The sequence below is a fragment of the Pleurodeles waltl genome, chromosome 7, assembly GCF_031143425.1.
Source record: "Pleurodeles waltl isolate 20211129_DDA chromosome 7, aPleWal1.hap1.20221129, whole genome shotgun sequence".
Classification (NCBI taxonomy): Eukaryota; Metazoa; Chordata; class Amphibia; order Caudata; family Salamandridae; genus Pleurodeles; species Pleurodeles waltl.
This window is the reverse complement of record NC_090446.1, coordinates 931928226-931947810: the sequence shown is the minus strand read 5'-3', so window position 1 is coordinate 931947810 and position 19585 is coordinate 931928226. Positions and strand designations below refer to the sequence as shown.

At 47.6% G+C, this 19585-nt stretch overlaps 2 protein-coding genes across 2 annotated transcripts in view; one reads left to right on the top strand and one right to left on the bottom strand.

The window, feature by feature from the left end:
• The window catches only part of SAP30L (SAP30 like), a 387822-nt gene that overhangs the window by 9476 nt on the left and 358761 nt on the right, over positions 1-19585 (bottom strand). The gene's annotated exons all lie outside the window — the stretch shown is intronic.
• On the top strand, positions 2069-17470 carry HAND1 (heart and neural crest derivatives expressed 1). The gene is made up of 2 exons (XM_069199612.1): positions 2069-2885; positions 15694-17470. Exons 1-2 carry the CDS (start codon positions 2400-2402, stop codon positions 15790-15792), a joined length of 585 nt encoding a protein of 194 aa, XP_069055713.1. The 5' UTR covers positions 2069-2399; the 3' UTR covers positions 15793-17470.

The following is a 19585-nucleotide window of genomic DNA, read 5'->3' as shown; positions in this document are numbered from 1 at the left end:
ATTTTCGCAGTGCGATCACGCTGGGCAGAAGTCGAGCGCTTTGCATACTATCGACCCTGTTACACAGTTAATTGCACTTTTTCCGGTTATGTTCATAATTGCACTTTTGCCGGTAGGTATTATTAGGAGTGAACTGTAGCAGCGCGATCGCGCAGTTTTTTTCTTTTAACACAAGAAAAATCCAGTTGGGAGTTTACAACTGGGAATAGCTGTAACTCCGACAAATGCGAGACCCTAGTGCATTGCAAATGCTTGTTTACTTTGCATTTGAAATCTGAAATTGAAGAGTTACTCGAGTTATAAATGTTTGCATGTTAACTGTGTATTATATTGCATCCCAGCTTTGGTAAAATACTTTGCCTTACGACAGATTGCAAGATATCCATAAAGACAGTTTTACATGTAGGGGGCTCTAGGTGTGCTGTGAGGGACTCCGGGTGTGCTGTGAGGGGACTTCAGGTGTGCTGTGGGGGACTTCAGATGTGCTGTGAGGGGGCTCTATGTATGCTGAGATGGGGCTCCATGTGTGCTGTGTTGGGGCTCCATGTGTGCTGGGTTGGGGCTCCAGGTGTGTTGTGTTGGGGCTCCAGGTGTGCTGTGAGGGGGCTCCAGGTCTGCTGTGAGGGGGCTCCAGGTCTGCTGTGAGGGGACTTCAGGTGTGTTGTGAGGGGGCTTCTAGTGTGCTGTGAGGGGGCTTCCGGTGTGCTGTGATGGGGCTACAGGTGTGTTGTGAGGGGGCTTCCGGTGTGATGTGAGGGGGCTTCAAGTGAGCTGTGAGGGGGCTTCCGGTGTGCTGTGAGGGGGCTCCAGGTGTGTTATGAGGGGGCTTCTAGTGTGCTGTGAGGGTGCTCCAGGGGTCCTAGAAGGTGTCACCAGGTCTGCTGTGAGGGGGCTCACAGTGTGCTGTGGGGGACTCCAAGTCTGCTGCGCGATGTGGTGTGAGGGGCTACAGGCCTTCTTTGAGGGGCTCTGGGCATGCTGCGAGGAGCTCCGTGTGTGAAGTGAGTGGCTGCAAGTGTGCTGCGAGGGGGGGGTCCAGGTGTGCTAGGAGGTGTCTCCAGGTTTGCTGTGAGGGGACATCATGTCTGCTGTGACGATGTCCACGTGCTGTCTGAGGAGGCCATAGTCGGACTGGAAAAGAAAATTGGTCCAGGCACTAAAATAAAAAATGCCCCTTCCCCTTTACGAATCAGAAGGCTAAAAAAAAAAATCCAATTTAAAAATCAAGGCAGTATTAAACTTATAAAGACAAGCTGTATAAGGGTTTGCACGGTGGTGGAGAATGCATACATTTGACCTTGCTGCAGGCAAGCTTTGTGGTGATACCAGAGAAAATCAACAGTAAAAAACACGGCCCACGCCCTGATCCATGAGACCAGCCCTTCGGGCACTGCCGGTTTGCCCCATAGGCCAGTCCGACCCAGGAGGAGGCTGCGAGGTTTACTGTGAGGGGGTCGTGGTCCGCAGTGAAGGGGCTCCTCAAAGAGGACGGAGGCAGTTTCACAAGTGCAGAGTTATTCAGACATTGCTGTAAACTGTATACAGAGCGCTCTGCTCGTTGTTTACATGGGGCCACGAGACATATACAGCGAAAGTGTTCTTCAAGCGAGTAACAGAAATAAACAGAAATCACTTGTCCGTGTCTATCCGTTTATCAAATGGCACCGCACCCACAGTATGCATCGTACATTCATCTCATTTTTATGTATTTTCTTGGGTTGCTTTTGGTGTTTTAGTAGGTGGCGCGAGACATAAATAAGAGTACATAGCATAACAGCATAAAGCGTCACGCAGCCTAACTGCAGATAATGTAAAAGTAACCGCCCATCTAATAAACGGCGCCCTAAGCAGCCGCTTTCCTTCCGCCCTCACCTCCCCATCACCAAAAACTGCCCCTTCCTCTAGTCCCGTCCGGCCTGTCCTCTTCGGGGCACAGAGGTGTGCATCTCCGGGCTGGTGGCATCCTCCGGGATAGTAAAGTAAACCGTTCGGAAGGGGGCGCCCCTCCCTGTCATGGTCCCTCTCTCCATTGGCTGGGGCTGCGGTCTGACATGCCTGCAGCCCGGCTATATAAGGCGGGGCGCCGGGCCTTGAGGGGTTAAGCACCTTCCCCAGAGGTTGAGCCCGGCTGAGGAGGTGCCCTCTCTGATCCCCCCGCGCCTCTCCCTCACACTTCATCGTCTGACGCTTCTGTGAGCTCGGCTGTGCTGACTCAATCCCCTCCTGGCCTCGAGGCACAAGACCTCCCGGAGGTGTCTGAGGAGCCCGTGGACGCGGAAGGTGCACCGAGAGGCCGAGGCGGCCGAGACTCATTGGAGGGGTCGGGGGGCTGCCTTGAGGGTGCCTTTGACAGCTCCTTAGGACATCTTCTCCAGCGACCTGTGGCTGACTACGAGGTCATGAACCTGGTCGGGGGGTACCACCAGCCGCATCCCCACATGATGCACGACCCCTTCCTCTTCCCCCCCAGGTGCCCCCAGGACCGGCCCTACTTCCAGGGCTGGCTGCTGAACTCCGCGGACATGTCTCCCGAGTTCGCGAATCCACCGCCCTTCAGCCCGGAGTACGCGGTCCCGGGGCCCGTGCAAGGCCCCGGCCGACTGGAGACCCTGGCGGGGAGGTTGGGCCGGAGAAAGGGAGGGCCTAGCCCCCCGAAGAAGGAGCGTCGGAGGACGGAGAGCATCAACAGCGCCTTCGCGGAGCTCCGGGACTGCATCCCCAACGTGCCGGCGGACACCAAGCTGTCCAAGATCAAGACCCTGCGCCTGGCGACCAGCTACATCGGGTACCTGATGGAGGTGCTGGCCCGGGACAGCCAGCCCGAGGAGGCCGAGGCCTTCAAGGCCGAGCTCAAGCGGGGCGACAAGAAGAAGAGGGGGGAGACGGTAAGGACCGGGGGGGGACCGGTATGAAACAGGTGGTGGATCGGGCGAAGAGGAGGAGGGTAGAAACGTGTATGAACCAGGGGTGAGGGCCCAGGCTGGGGGGACCTTTATGAACCGAAGGGGTGGGAGCGGAGCCTGTACTATGATAAACCAGAGGTAAGGGAAAGAAGAGGAGAGGAGCCAGTAAGGGACTAGGAGAAGAGCCTGTATGATCCCGAAAGTGGGTGCAAAGTTTAAGGGGGTGGGGGGGCCCAAAAGGAGAGACTCATAAACCAGGGGATAGATCTCTATCAACAAAAAAATGTGGTTGAGGTGGGGGGGGGGGGGGGGATAAGAGAAGCGTTAAAGAACCAGGGGAGAGACCTTTATGAACCCCTCGGAGGGGGATAGGGAAAAATTTAGACAGACGGTAAGGACGGAGAACCCCAGCATACAAAAAAACCTATAAAAACAATTAAAAACGTGTGATCTCACTGTAATAAACCCCATCCTATGTCAAATATTTGCGAAGTATAGCAAGCTGCACCAGGCAGAAAAACTAAATCACGGCAATGCAGAATAATGATTCACATAATTAAAAAAAATGCAAGAGTAGAATAACTGCCCTTATTTTTATTAATACAACACTGTAATTTGAGGAGAAAACAGTAGCTTAAATATCGGATGAGGCGCACACCCTGCAATGAGAACTGAGAAAACTCTGTAACGCGTTAAAAAATAACCTTCAAATAGTTATAACTATGTAAAATAAAATTATCTCAACGTAGATTGCTTTTACCTTTATTTCGGGGTTTTTATTATTTATGGGACCGCGGTTTAATGCATTGGGATACTAAAGTTAATTTCTGCTCATTAAAGTGCTGGGGCGCCCCGGAGACGACCTGCACCCACCGACAGGGGACATTTTTAATTCGTGAGTTCGCCTCATAATCACCCTGATATCATCAATGACCCGCCAGAGGGGGCATCTGGAGCCGGCCGGAGGCGCAACCCGATTATAGGCCTTCCCAGAAACAGATAATTCACTTACACACTCCCTGGTCCTGTTCTGCGAGGCTGCGGATGTTCCATGGGCTACGTCACCCCATTTATCAAATCCATAAATCGGAAAATGAGGTTTCCGAATAGCGGGTCTTGAATCCATAATTAAACACTTTTGTATTATCCGAAACCCGCTGGAAACGCCAGAATTAACGACACTACCTGAATCATCCCTTTTACAAGCGCCGTGGTTGTTGCTTGTATACCGCATCATTGAACTTTAAAAAGCTTGATTTTATTTCTTACGGCCCTTTCCTAATTTGTTGTAAAAACGCGTGCGCACGCCAAGAGAAAACAGAGCACTTCGGAAAGAATCCCTCACAGCCCATTAAAAGCTGCAGCCAGATAGCGAGGACTGGTAATGAGGGGTTCAAACAGAAAGAGTTTCCTGGCAAGAGCTGAGACCACAAGGGACGGGCTTGTAAACTTTTCAGTTCCACTTTTTTCCGACATTTTCCCCACTTAACTGTGCGAAATAAGAAGCATTTGTAAAGATGTTTCAGTTTATTTTTCTGCAGAACAGGGAAATTCGGGTCCAATGTATTGCCAATTCCTACACCCCACCACACAAATCAGTATGATTCCGATACCCACTTGCAAAAAATGTTTTTTTTATTTCTCTGAAGGTGATTTCTGTGATGCACCCTCCTTGAATGCTTCTGCAAGTACTGTCCGAAAGCTTTCCCCACTCCACATTGTATATTCTAGAGTCGCACTGCAGTTTGCTACATTTCTAGGACCTCACTTAAACCTTCGTGTAGACAGAGCCCGACTTGCTCCAGACACAAATGCATTTTCCGTGTCTGGGTCTCGCGAGAAAAGCATGGCCATCAATTTGCAGTGCTCTGGCTTGTGTCAGCCGCGGGGAAGCAGTTTTATTTCCAGGGCCTGTGGGCGCCGTCTGCAGGAGCCCGGCACAGGCTGCGATTGTCTGAGGCCGACGCTGCAGGTTGGAAAGCGGCCCCAGGGCCCTCCTAGGTCGGTCCACTCTCAAAGAACACATATCTGGAAACACCGAATCTTCTGCAGAACCAGCAGGGTAACGGGCAGCATCACCGCGCCTAGCGCTTCGAAGTTACCGCGAGGGGAGCTACGTAGAATGAATGACAACTGTAAACAGGTTATGTATGCAAACACAAGGGGCGACAGGGCCTCCCGTAACATCGAAACAAGTACAGGTGATGAGTCAACAAAACGAACAGGAGAAAGCCCCCGCACTAAAAAAGAATATATTTTCGAACGGAGACTGTGTTTCAGTGTTCGCAGTGCTTTAAGCTGTGCACAATTAAGGGTAAACATGGCACAATTACAAGAATTGTGCCCAGTCAGGACAGGTAGGCGAGGGGCTACAGTTCTGGCCTTGCAAATATGGAGCGCTCACAAAACCCTGTGTTCGCGAGCGCATTTATCAGCGGCCCGGCGGCTATGTAACCACTAAAGGCCTGATTTACAGCTTGGGGGATGGGTGCTCCAGTATGCCTCGTCATATTTGCATTAGGATATAATGCACTTGTAAAAAGGCAGACATTTCGCAATAATCCACCGGACAGATTACTTACCTAAATAGTGACTTGAGTATTGGTAATAAATATGAAACATATCTTTGCAAACAGCACTGGCCATTAGGTAAAACGTGTAATGGGAGCGCCCGCCAGGCCTATGGGTGCAGTCACGTGCACACACAATGCTTTAGTAATCTAAAAGGGCACTGGTCCTGCAAAGAGAGTCCATTAACGTACAGAGAAAACGCTGCAAGCACGAGCGCACATCACACCCTGTTCATCGAAACAAGCGAAAGGTGCATTTATGTTTACGGAAATAGAATAGCATTTACACCGAGTGAGGGCCTATATGGGAATGTACTAAAATATAGGCAACATTTTTAAACATGTAGGCAAGAGCCGAAATAAACATTTTTAGCAATGATCGGACGTTAACCATTCACATCCTTACAGTTTAGTGTATCTGTGTATATGTGTAAAACTATATATGTAAATACTCCCAACATATGAATACACATTATGCACATGTATACAAACACGCGCATATATTTCTGACCACACGCAAATGCATACCAACATATACCGTGCTTTTACTGAACACAATGCAAGAGTATAAAAGTCCATAGTCGCTGGGATCCATAAAATATTAAATATATTTAAGAGGTCCCAGTACTGGAGCTTCTGGTATTTTTTCTACAGCCAAACACACAGTATAGTTCAGCGTTTCACTTACTGTTTTCAGTTAACATTCTGGTAAGAAAAATAAATTTTCTTAAACAAACGGCAAAGATAATCAGGCAATTAATTTTCAAAAATATATAGTTCTGGAGACAACTACAGACTCCTCACCCTAGTTGTGCACGATGTCAGCAGAATACCTCAATGACATGCACCTATTCTGAGGGTAAATAGATATATCATTTCATGTCTTTTATCAAAAAATACTTAATAGCTCCACATACTCTTATGATCTTTGAGGACTTTATTCTGCATTAGCAGTTTGACAGAAATAGCATATGAAATATGGAATAGGGTTCAAACTATTGTTACTTTTTTGGATCAAAAGTAGCCATGTACTTGTCTCAGTCTGACTCGCTTCCATCCACCGAGTGGTCGAAGTGCATTAAAAAGTATGAGAAGTGCGACCCCGACTGCCATGTGTTAAAGTTAGTGAGCTGGGGACAGAATCAAACCTGTAGCTAAAATGATAAAATACCCTGTAACTATTTTGTTGGTCTTTGGCCTTTAGGTAAGTGCTTATCTAACATCGCACACCTTAAATGCAACATATCCACTATTTAACGTTACTAAACCTCTCTTTGTTAATGCGATCACTGCAGAGGTCGATGTGTGGGACCGGAGAGCCACAGAATTAAATCCTGGGTGGTGCAGTGGAGAATAGAGATCAGAGTATTTTTTAAATCAACGAGGTTCCAGACTTTGACTGAAAGCACTGTGAATATTTATCTCATTAGGCTAAACCTGTATTACACACACTATAATATAGGCTGCCACAAAAATATTTAGGTTTTAGATTAAAAAAGTGCTTCCAAAATATATAGATTTTGTTAATGCACTAAATGTATCTAGTGCGGACATGTTTCATAACTATCCATCAAAAGTGTGTACTCGTCAGCTGGTAACATCCTATAAAATATGTCTCAAAAAATAAATCTTTGCCATCAAGGGGCGTTGTGACTCCAGCAGTCAAATCCAATACCAGCTTCCAAGCAGATTAACCACTTGCACACCTTTACATTTAAGGCTCCTTTCTTGTTTAGTGGCCTGTCCTGCTATTAGTTTCAAAGCACAGGAGACTTCCTCCCTTCCAGTCCTTCTAAGGTATCTCAACTATCTAACTATCTAAATTAACTATCTGGGGACAGATGCCTTTTAACAAAAATTTGAGGAAATGTTTTAGTTAAATTAAAAAAGCAGAGGTATATATATATGTATATATATATTTGTGTGTGTGTGTATATATATATATGTACATATATGTGTTTTATATATATATATATATATATATATATATATATATATTTTTTTTTTTTAAACAAAGGTTAAAGTTAAGTTATAGTTAGGAAAACTTAATTTTTTCTATACAAACCCAACCTGAAATACACAAACTTTAGAAGTTCTAAAGTTAGTTATAACTTAACATTTCTAGTTTACTCACTACCATTAATTTACTACAAATTGTGCACCTCTGTACACAAGTCTGTCACCGCACTATATTAGCTATAACTGGTCCCTTCTCCATGCATTTGTTAAATCCTTGCATATTACATGATAATGCATGTGAAATAACATTCATAACAACACTTATGGCATCTCAAAAAACATAATTTCAAAGAACAATGCATGGCAGAGTGGCAAACTATAGTTAATGTAGTGTGGTGAGCGAGGTGACTGGATTGTGTACTGAGGTCATGACTTGTAGTAAACTGAAGGTGGTAGAAATTAGAATCTTAAACTTATGTGTAGTTTACATTAGATTTGTATGGAAAGAAGGTTTAAAGATTTCCTTAACTATAACTTCTCTTTAACCTTTATTTTTTTCATGAAATAATCATAAATATATACATACACATTAACTTTTGTAAAGGCAGTCATTATCTAATCAAATAATGACTTGTCATCGCTAGGTACGACTGTACTTTTTATAAAATACCATAAAATCACCACAAAAGATATCACTAAGTTAAAATACATGATAAGTTAAAAATCTTACTGTACTTGCCTGTACTACCCAAAAGGATAATCCTTGCACCAGAATCTATATTCCTGCCAAATTTCATTGCTATCCGTTCAGCCTTTTTCGTGCTACACATGAGTACAATGTCTACGGAAAAATGCATTGGTGTCAAAATACTTTTTGTGATTCCCCTTTAATCTTTGCAGCCCCTTAACAAACCACTAAAATTTTGCGTCATCCACCAATTTAGAAACTAGAAATTGGCCTGCGAAGTTTTGTGGAGATTCGTAAAACAAGTGCAAAGTTATTAGCAATCAAAATTCTAAGGAATTGCTATGTCTGCGAACTCTAACTAAAACTACAGTGGCTACCACAACTATATATATGTGAGTGTATATATATATATATATGTATATATATATATATATATATATGTGTATATATATATATGTATATGTATATATATATATATACGTGTGTGTGCGTGTGTGCATGCGCGCGCACACACACACATATTGTGGCAATCCTTAACATGGGTATGAAAAAAAGGGGTGGGGGGGGGGTGAGAGTTAGCCCTCTGAATTTTCTGTGAGAATCATGGGTTTTCAGCGACTGAGAGCAAGTTTTCCACATCAGTTTATTAGGTGCGCAGTAAAACAAAGACCTGTGCCATGCAAGCATAGCGCTGTGAGGCCCCACACTGCTCAGGAATGCCCAGGGTGGCGCCGCTGCCGCTCACAGAGAAGCATGAGCGCCATTAGAGCCGCGGATCACGCGGTCAGTACGAGGTGAGCGCCACGGAGCGTCAGTGCACACTAAGGTTGGTAAGCAGCAGTAGGACACCGGCTGTCGGGGGTAGCTTTCTTTTCGGTTCGCGCACTGCATGCAGCGCCGGAGCCGACGCTGTAGACAGAGATAATGTCGAATAAACAAGAAGCAGTTTGTTCATTTGGTAGCAGTGACGTATCCTGCGATCCGAGAGTAAAAACGAACTGATTACAACTTCACAGCTCTGTGCTTCAGGTGATACCTTATTATGAGTGCTTGGCCAGCTAAATATAAGCAGGCTCTAACAAATTACAAAGTGCGACAATCCCTTGGCGAAAAAACTTTAAGTTTGATTAACTTTTCCGCTGAAATATGCAGATAACTAAAGCGATTCTGTGAATTGTCTGTTTCGAAGCGGCTACATTTTTGCACAAAATCTTAGCGGTGCAGAAGAGAGCTCGGGTGCCACCGGCCTGTGCCTATCACTGTGGCCGGACGTTTACAGCCGGACCTCTGGGGCTCCGGCCTGCTGCGTAGCGGCGGCATTCACCCGCTGAAGAGTGAGGCTAGAGCAGCAGCCGGGCCTGCCTAGGACGAGGGCAGTGCCCGAGAAGTGTGAGCCGGGCGAGCAGGACTTCAACGGAGTGAGCGCCCGGGAGTGACTCCCTCAGTGTATTCACCAGCGCCAGATCACCCAGAAGCATCGGGGTAGTGCCTGGTACCACTGCAGTGTGTTGTATTCACCAGCGCCAGATCACCCAGAAGCATCGGGGCAGTGCCTGGTAACACTGCAGTGTGTTGTATTCACCAGTGCCAGATCACCCAGAAGCGTCGGGGCAGTGCCTGGTACCACTGCAGTGTGTTGTATTCACCAGCGCCAGATCACCCACAAGATAGTGCCTGGTACCACTGCAGTGTGTTGTATTCACCAGCGCCAGATCACCCAGAAGCATCGGGGTAGTGCCTGGTACCACTGCAGTGTGTTGTATTCACCAGTGCCAGATCACCCAGAAGCGTCGGGGCAGTGCCTGGTACCACTGCAGTGTGTTGTATTCACCAGTGCCAGATCACCCAGAAGCGTCGGGGCAGTGCCTGGTACCTCTGCAGTGTGTTGTATTCACCAGCGCCAGATCACCCAGAAGCATCGGGGCAGTGCCTGGTAACACTGCAGTGTGTTGTATTCACCAGTGCCAGATCACCCAGAAGCGTCGGGGCAGTGCCTGGTACCACTGCAGTGTGTTGTATTCACCAGTGCCAGATCACCCAGAAGCGTCGGGGCAGTGCCTGGTACCACTGCAGTGTGTTGTATTCACCAGCGCCAGATCACCCACAAGATAGTGCCTGGTACCACTGCAGTGTGTTGTATTCACCAGCGCCAGATCACCCAGAAGCATCCGGGTAGTGCCTGGTACCACTGCCGTGTGTTGTATTCACCAGTGCCAGATCACCCAGAAGCGTCGGGGCAGTGCCTGGTACCTCTGCAGTGTGCTGTATTCACCAGCGCCAGATCACCCAGAAGCATCGGGGTAGTGCCTGGTACCACTGCAGTGTGTTGTATTCACCAGTGCCAGATCACCCACAAGGTAGTGCCTGGTACCACTGCAGTGTGTTGTATTCACCAGCGCCAGATCACCCAGAAGCATCGCGGTAGTGCCTGGTACCACTGCAGTGTGTTGTATTCACCAGTGCCAGATCACCCACAAGGTAGTGCCTGGTACCTCTGCAGTGTGTTGTATTCACCAGCGCCAGATCACCCAGAAGCATCGGGGTAGTGCCTGGTACCACTGCAGTGTGTTGTATTCACCAGTGCCAGATCACCCAGAAGCGTCGGGGCAGTGCCTGGTACCTCTGCAGTGTGCTGTATTCACCAGCGCCAGATCACCCAGAAGCATCGGGGTAGTGCCTGGTACCACTGCAGTGTGTTGTATTCACCAGTGCCAGATCACCCACAAGGTAGTGCCTGGTACCACTGCAGTGTGTTGTATTCACCAGCGCCAGATCACCCAGAAGCATCGGGGTAGTGCCTGGTACCACTGCAGTGTGTTGTATTCACCAGTGCCAGATCACCCAGAAGCATCGGGGCAGTGCCTGGTACCTCTGCAGTGTGCTGTATTCACCAGCGCCAGATCACCCAGAAGCATCGGGGTAGTGCCTGGTACCACTGCAGTGTGTTGTATTCACCAGTGCCAGATCACCCACAAGGTAGTGCCTGGTACCACTGCAGTGTGTTGTATTCACCAGCGCCAGATCACCCAGAAGCATCCGGGTAGTGCCTGGTACCACTGCCGTGTGTTGTATTCACCAGTGCCAGATCACCCACAAGGTAGTGCCTGGTACCACTGCAGTGTGTTGTATTCACCAGCGCCAGATCACCCAGAAGCGTCGGGGTAGTGCCTGGTACCACTGCAGTGTGTTGTATTCACCAGAGCCAGATCACCCAGAAGCGTCGGGGCAGTGCCTGGTACCACTGCAGTGTGTTGTATTCACCAGCGCCAGATCACCCAGAAGCGTCGGGGTAGTGCCTGGTACCACTGCCGTGTGTTGTATTCACCAGTGCCAGATCACCCACAAGGTAGTGCCTGGTACCTCTGCAGTGTGCTGTATTCACCAGCGCCAGATCACCCAGAAGCATCGGGGTAGTGCCTGGTACCACTGCAGTGTGTTGTATTCACCAGTGCCAGATCATCCACAAGGTAGTGCCTGGTACCACTGCAGTGTGTTGTATTCACCAGTGCCAGATCACCCACAAGGTAGTGCCTGGTACCACTGCAGTGTGTTGTATTCACCTGTGCCAGATCACCCACAAGGTAGTGCCTGGTACCACTGCCGTGTGTTGTATTCACCAGTGCCAGATCATCCACAAGGTAGTGCCTGGTACCACTGCAGTGTGTTGTATTCACCAGTGCCAGATCACCCACAAGGTAGTGCATGGTACCACTGCAGTGCCATTGTCTTGCGCCTCAGAGCTTTAGGATTCCCGCTACCGCCAGCTTCCACTAACAGTACCTTCTCAGTGCCAGATCAGATGCCTTCAAACTAACACCATTGATTCATTTTTTAAAGTGTTTTTTTTTCTTATTACTTTTCTACTTCAGAACTCTCCCACTTGCTTCCATGTCATGCGCTTGTTATATTACTTCGCTGCAAAGGTCGCTGGAATTTTGTGTCCTTTCTGTACTAACACCTTAAACCCTGTCCCCCTGGAAGTTCTGTGTCTTTTAGGGCCATGATCTTTTCAGGACGCTACCTGGGGAGATAAGTCCTAACTTTGCACACCCTAAAATGTTATACAGTCCCTGAAATAAACAGTTTAGGGTCTTAATGAGAACATTAAGAAACCTAAAACTCCCAGAAATTCACCAGTTGTGGTAAAACGCACAACTACAACACTACCGCTTCATGCACGCCTCATGGCATCAGAAATGACATCATCAATATAAAAGTCAGAACAAACAAAATTGCTTTAGGCCATGCCCGATAAAACAAAAAAAAGGCCCGGCGTGTCTGCTTCACCTAGGCATAGAGCTCATCCCATTTATGGGCACAGGGCATACATGTATGGAGTGAACAACGAGAACGGTCTTTCACCATGCCAATGAACACTATACATTAAGGTATATGACATAGAGGGCATGGCCTGTCACCATATCAGTTAACATTATTCACAACAGTATTTCACATGCAGTGCATTGCATGTCACCATGCTAGTGAACACTATACACAGATATATATGACACACATGGCATGGCCTATCACCATGAGAGTGTACACTAGTCACAGGCGTCTATCACATGCAGCAAATGACCGGTCACCATGCAAGTTAACACTATACACAGAGGTGTATGACACACTGGGCATGGCCTGCCACTATGCCAGTGAACACTATTTACAAAGGTATTTCACACATCGTGCATGGCTTGTCGCCATGCCAGTGAACATGATACACAGAGGTATATGACTGACATACAAGGCATAGCCTGTCACCATGCTAGTGAACAGTATACACAGGGGTATATGACATACAGGGCATGGCCTGTCTCCATGCTAGTGAACACTATATACAGAGGTTTATGATATACAAAGCATGGACTCTCACCATGCAGGTGAACACTATACACAGAGGTATATGGCATAGGGGGCATGGCCTGTTACCATGCTAGTGAAAAGTATACACAGGAGTATATGACGTACAGGGCCTGGCCTGTTAGCATGGTAGTGATCATTATACACAGACGTATATGACAAACAGGGCATGGCCTGTCACCCTGCTAGTGAACACTGTACACAGAGGTATATGACATACAGCACATGGCCTGTCACCATGCTAGTGAACATTATGTACAGAGGTATATGACATACAGGGCAAGGCCTGTCACCCTGCTAGTGAACACTGTACACAGAGGTATATGACATACAGCACATGGCCTGTCACCATGCTAGTGAACATTATGTACAGAGGTATATGACATACAGGGCATGGCCTGTCACCATGCTAGTGAACACTGTATACAGAGGTGTATGACATACAGGGCATGGCCTGTTACCATGCTAGTGAACACTGTGTACAGAGGTGTATGACATACAGGGCATGGCCTTACTCTATGCACGTCAACACTACACACCAATATGAGGTACAGGGCATGCCCCTTTGCCCTTCAAGCCTCCGGCCAAGGACTCACCATTTTTTATTCCTGGGCATGGAAGGAAGCAGGCAGCACACACTAGCTCTGGTCTTTTGCCCAGCCCTGTGCATGTCCCACATGGGGCATGGGCTGCGCCTTTGTTGAAACCGCAGCCAATCTCCCTTATACCTATGTAGTTTTGAAACATGATGATGATGTCCCTTCAACCAAAGTTTTTCAGGAGGTTGTTTTTTTTATAAGATGTTAGTATTCTTTTTTAAAGAGATACATAAGTCCTCTTCACTAACAGTGTCCTTTATTACTTCGGTCGGGTGTGTTACTGTGCCCACATTACTTGCAGAGAACGGCTGTGAGCCCCCGTTACATGGCACAGCGCGCGGATCCGTAGGGCAGGAATCCACGGTGGGCACAACTGCCGCTGGGCATGTCCCGGGGGTGAGCGCCCTGTACGAAGCTTCTAGCCGCCCCCCGTGCCCTGACCCTACTCTCAGAGGCCTTTATGTCCCATTAAAAATAAAGACGGGCTGACCAAATAATGGTTCTCAGGTGAAAAAAGTATTTTTTGACTCCACAAATAGGAAAGGGCGCCTAAATGTGAGCATAATAGTTCAAGAACCGGCGGCAAGTGGACGTAGAAAAAATAACACGTTTTAAAATTTTAAAATAGAACATTTTTATCAGAAATGTAACTTTTGTATTCTCCACAAATATGTCCAACGGTGCCAGAGTTATTAAAAAAAAAAACTTTCGAAAAATGTAAATGGATCGTGAAACCATTCCCTCAAAGTCACATGAACGACTAACTAGTTGATTCGTTTTATGTTCGCACCCCGTCATTTTATGTTTCTGTGAGAAGAGTAGGAGGGAAAGAAGCAAAATAAGCGAGATTGTAGTCGCATAATTAATTTTAAAAACATCCATGAGAAGATGCCAGTCTGAGAAGGCTCGTAATATCACTTCAGTCCGAATGAATCGGGAAAAAACAAATGTGAGGATGTACTTGTAAGCAGCAAGTGACTTTGTAAAAGAATATCTAAAATAAAACAAAGCTAATTTATGACCTACGCTTTTTAATATTATCATTAATAAAAAAGACTTTTGTGTAAACACACTGTATACTGCCGAGTGGAGCGGAGGGGGTGAATTGTGACTTACTCTCGCGATGTTCCTGCGCACACTCTCTCTTCCTGTGCTCTGCAGTGACCCGGGTGGCAGCGCCGGTGTGACAGGCCCTCGCGGACATTGTGCCGCGAATGTTGCCGGCGGGAGGGGGCGGGCCATTTGGACACACACTGCGGATGTGGCTGCTGTTGGCCATTGTTCGTTGCTTTGTTTTTATCGGTTTCCCTCTTATTCCCCTTCTATCTCTTAAAATGTTTCTCCATCCTATTGTTTTTTACCGCCTCGTTTTATGTGCGCTGCCCGTGTAATGTGCAGTCTTTCTCGCGTGCGCCGCCCCTGTAATGTGCAGTGTCTCTCCCTTGTACGCTGGCCCTGTGACGCGCAGTTTCTAGTATTAGCTGCCCCTGTGATGCGCAGTTTCTAGTATTAGCTGCCCCTGTGATGCGCAGTTTCTAATGTGCACTGCCCCTGTAATGCGCAGTTTCTAGTGTGGATGCCGCTGTAATGCGCAGTTTCTAGTGTGCCATGCCGCTGTAATGCGCTGTTTCTAGTGTGCCATGCCGCTGTAATGCGCAGTTTCTAGTGTGCCATGCCGCTGTAATGCGCAGTTTCTAGTGTGCCATGCCGCTGTAATGCGCAGTTTCTAGTGTGCCATGCCGCTGTAATGCGCAGTTTCTAGTGTGCCATGCCGCTGTAATGCGCAGTTTCTAGTGTGCGATACCACTGTAATGCGCAGTTTCTAGTGTGCGATACCACTGTAATAGCAGTTTATGGTGTGCACTGCCCGAGTGATTTGCTGTCCCTCTCTTGCGCGCTGTGATTTGATGGACGGTCTTTCTCTGGTGTGCGCTCTGTCCTCTGATGGGCAGTCCCTCCCTTGTGTTTTCTGCCCAGCACTCCCGTGTGTCCTGTCTCTCGTGCGCAGGTCTGTCATTCTCTCATGTTATCACTGTCTCTCTCCACTCTCTCCCTTCTCTCTCTCCCTTATTTCATGTTCACGCCTCCTGCTCACGTTCTTTCTCTCTCCTCCACAGGGGGAAGTGTTCCCGCCCTCCCTGGGCCCAGGAGAGAAGAAGATGAAGGGGCGGACGGGCTGGCCCCAGCAGGTGTGGGCTCTGGAGCTGAACCCCTAGGCGCAAGCACTGACCACGAACTGAGTGTGCGAGGAGCGCAGACTCCCCGTCCAGGCCGGGACTTCCTTTCACTGACCACTGAGTGTGCAATGCCCCCCAGGACAAGAAATATGAAACGGGGGAGAGGTGATGGCCGAGAACTGGTCCTAGAAGTGTTCCTACAGCCTACCAGCCTTGCCCCACCTCCTGCGTGCGCAGCACAGGCCCCTCGGACCCCAGTTGGACTGCGTCACGCCTGTGCCAGAAAAGGGTCATAAGCGTCGAACTGCACCGCTCAACAATTCTTGGTTATCCCTACACTACACGTTTAAGAAGCGGAAGCGAGAGGTACCCACACTGTCCTGAGACACGAGTAGTACCGAGTCTGTCTCCACTCGCTCTCCCCCCAAAAAATAGGCACGCACCGCACCGTTCCCGCAATGTGAACTCCTACCAACCGGGAGAAGAGGTCTCTGGAGTCCACCACAGGCAGAACATCCAGGGGGAGATCAGAGCTGCCGCAGGGCTCCAGGGCCCCCCTGTCTGGCCTTGATAAGGACAATCCGGCCAGGCCGGAATCACGAGTGTGCCGTCGGAAGAGAAAACACACACATCGTTAGGTGCCTCATTAAGCTTCTTTCGCAAGAATTCCCAAGCACAGCCCTCAGGGTGGGTACCCTGTTAGGGCATATCGTGCCAGCCTCATATGTCATGTGGGTGACTGGTTACCTCCAGGGCTCGGTCCACTGAGGCATTCACCGTTTCCCTTCCATGCCCCTTTCAATGCTCTCCACTCACTGCGGAATTTTCCCACTGGAATAAAAAGTGAACATGTAAGTTTTTGTGTTTATCAAACCCCCCCTCCAGAATATGTAGATATTGCTGCAATCCCCTGCCATCCTTTTCCAGGATTTTGCAAAATACTGCGGTGATAAGTTACAAAAAAAGTACAGACAGCGCGTTCACGTTTGGGTATGCCTTGTGCCTCCTACCCCACCCAAAGGCACCTCCAAGCATGCTTAGCTCTCCATATAAACCACCTGCCCAGTTTGGTACCTTGATACAACTTCGTGTTCATCCGTGACAAATCCCGCCCCTTTATTCATGCCCCACCCACCAAGGAAAAAAAGGCTGTGGTGGGGAGGGTGGGTGGTAGAGGTTGGGGGTGGGGGGCGATGGTAGAGTGAAGAGTGTATTCTGCCAGTTCCATCATTTATTTTATTTGTATTTTTTATTTTCCAAAAGCGCCTACACGCGCTAAAGCCCTGGCCCTGAAACCACGAAATAAGTGGGGGTCCAAAGCTGGGATGCGTGGGGTAGAGTAACGGGGGCTCTTTCTAAGCACCCCACCTCCTACTGTACTACCTAACTACCTAGCGGCCCCTCTTCCAGTGCCCCGTCCCACCAGCGTACTGTGTTGTGATCTGGTTCCTGTGTTCTAACAGTGTTAGTTAGTCCTCTCTATTGTTCTGCACTTCTCTGCCCATGGAGCAGAAAACGTTTATTTTTGTACATAATAAAGTGTTGTTTCTCTATGTTGTAAAAATATATATATTTAACTACCTAAATGTCCGAATTTACTGTATCGGTTTTTCTCCTCTACCTCAAATGTATGACCACTTTCCTATCAGATCAAAGATTGCAAAGCCAAATATTTATTGGTTTTTTGACAGAAAATAAAAGTTTTTATAGAAACACATCTGCTAACCTGCCTTGTGTTTTTTGATGGTTCTTGATTTTTGATTCTTGGTTTCGGCTGTGTGCGTGTTACACCAAGGCACACAGGCTGAGGGGCTGATACGGGTTTAGGAGGTCGCAGGGCATCTGCTAAAAATAGCAGACGGCCTCCCGCCCTACTTAGCGTTCCTCACATATTCAAGGGCGCGAGAAAGCATCGTTCCTGATGGTGGAGTCTTCGCTGGCTCTGCAACTAGCAATGCTATGTGGGTTCCCACATTCGCTGTCCTGCTGTTTCAGCAGTACCTAGTTCTATCTGCAGGACTATCATGTACACTATGTCTGCAAGCACCAACATACAGGTGTCCCACGTCACGGATACTTCTGATGTGGGTACTGGCAGTGTAGCCCCCTCTTACAGGAGGGACGTATAGTGCCGATACACATGGCCGGAAAAGCATGATAGAATAGCCATGCCAGATGCCCCCCCCCCCCCCCCCCCCCCCCCCCCCAAGGCTGCTGCAATGATTTCAACAGAAGCCAATCAGGAGAGGAAAATTCTGGCTACCATACTGTCATCTTTTAATAAGCATTGGTAAAGCCAATAGGTTTCACAGTAAGGCTTATTAACTCGGGCAGTGCCGTTTGCATGCAGTACAGGTCAGCTAGATGCCAATGCTGTACAGCAAGAACAAAATAGAGGACAGATGAGACAAAGCACATGCAGGCATTCGCCTCATTCTGTAGGTATGCATGTGTTATGACAGATCCATAGCTTTTTTGTATTATCAGTACATAAAAACATATAAAGATGAGGTAGTGCTTCTGCGATTTTATTTAAAACAGAAGGGACAGCAACATTTTGGTGCCTGCACATTTAAACAAGCTAAACATTAGAAAAAAGACACAGGACTGCAGGCCAGATGGACGCAGGGAGCAACGGAGGAGCAGTGGCTGAGTATGGAAGGGAAAACAAGCATTGGCAATTTCAATGTGTCTCACCTGAGCAAGAGTTATTGGCTTTGATAATGTGTTTTAGCCATATTGTAGACCAGCGTGGCTGCTGTTAAGCATGGCTAAGAATTACTGGTGTAGAGGAGAGTGGCATAAGGTGTCACAGAGTAGGTTAGCAAGTGGAACAGAGTGTCGTAGAGTATCATTAAGTGTTGTAGAATAGTGTTGTAGATCAGACTGCTGTAGAATTGAGTGGTGTAGTACAGAGTGGCATAGAGTAGAGTGCGTTGAGTGGAGTAGAGTGTAGTGAAGGTGAATAAAGTTAAGTGGAGTCAAGTATGGTAGAGTGGTGTACAGTGGAGTAGTGTAGAGTGGCACAGAGTGGAGGGACATACAGTGGAGGAGAGTGGCATGAAGTGAAGTAGAATTGTTTAGAGTGGAGTAGAGTAGCATGGAGTGTCATATAGTAGAGTGCTATACAGTGGAATGTCATACAGCGGAGTAGAGTGGCATAAAGTAAAGTGGTGTAAAGTGCAGTAGAATAAAATTTGAGTAGAGTAGCGTGTTCTAGAGTGGAGTGGCACAGAGTGGAGTGAGATAGGGAGGAATAGGTTGGCATAGAGTTAAGTGGTGTGGAGGGGTGTGTAGTGGCATAGAGTGGAGCAAAGTGTCATTAAGCAGAGTTGTATAGAGTGAAGTATGCATTGTGTGGTAGTGCGCTGCCAGTACAATGGCGCAAATTTAAAACGAGTGGCGCTGCATTATTGTAGTAGTTTGACTCTTGCTCTAGGCAAGACTGCTGGTTAGGGATGATAGCACTTTTGTTTGTAGGTGACTTGGTCAATCCTACAATAAGTCGCAACTGTCAGCCTAACCCTCAGGGCTCACCAGCAGTACCTCACCAAAAGAACCCAAACAGTAAAATGTGATTTGTGGCAGACTTTAAGCATTGATTCAAGAGTGCGACACCTCATGGAGGTTGTGGTTAAACGGAGATTACCGTTTTCTCACATGAGCAACAAGTCTCAGTCATACACAAGCAATGAAAAAAAAGCAGTGAAGTTTTCAATAGGTTTTTATTAACAAGATTGCAATCTACTGTAAATTGCATGGGCTGCAATGATTAGGATAATGAACAATGCAAGAAACAGAATGGTAAAAGCAAGAGCCATAAATACTAAGA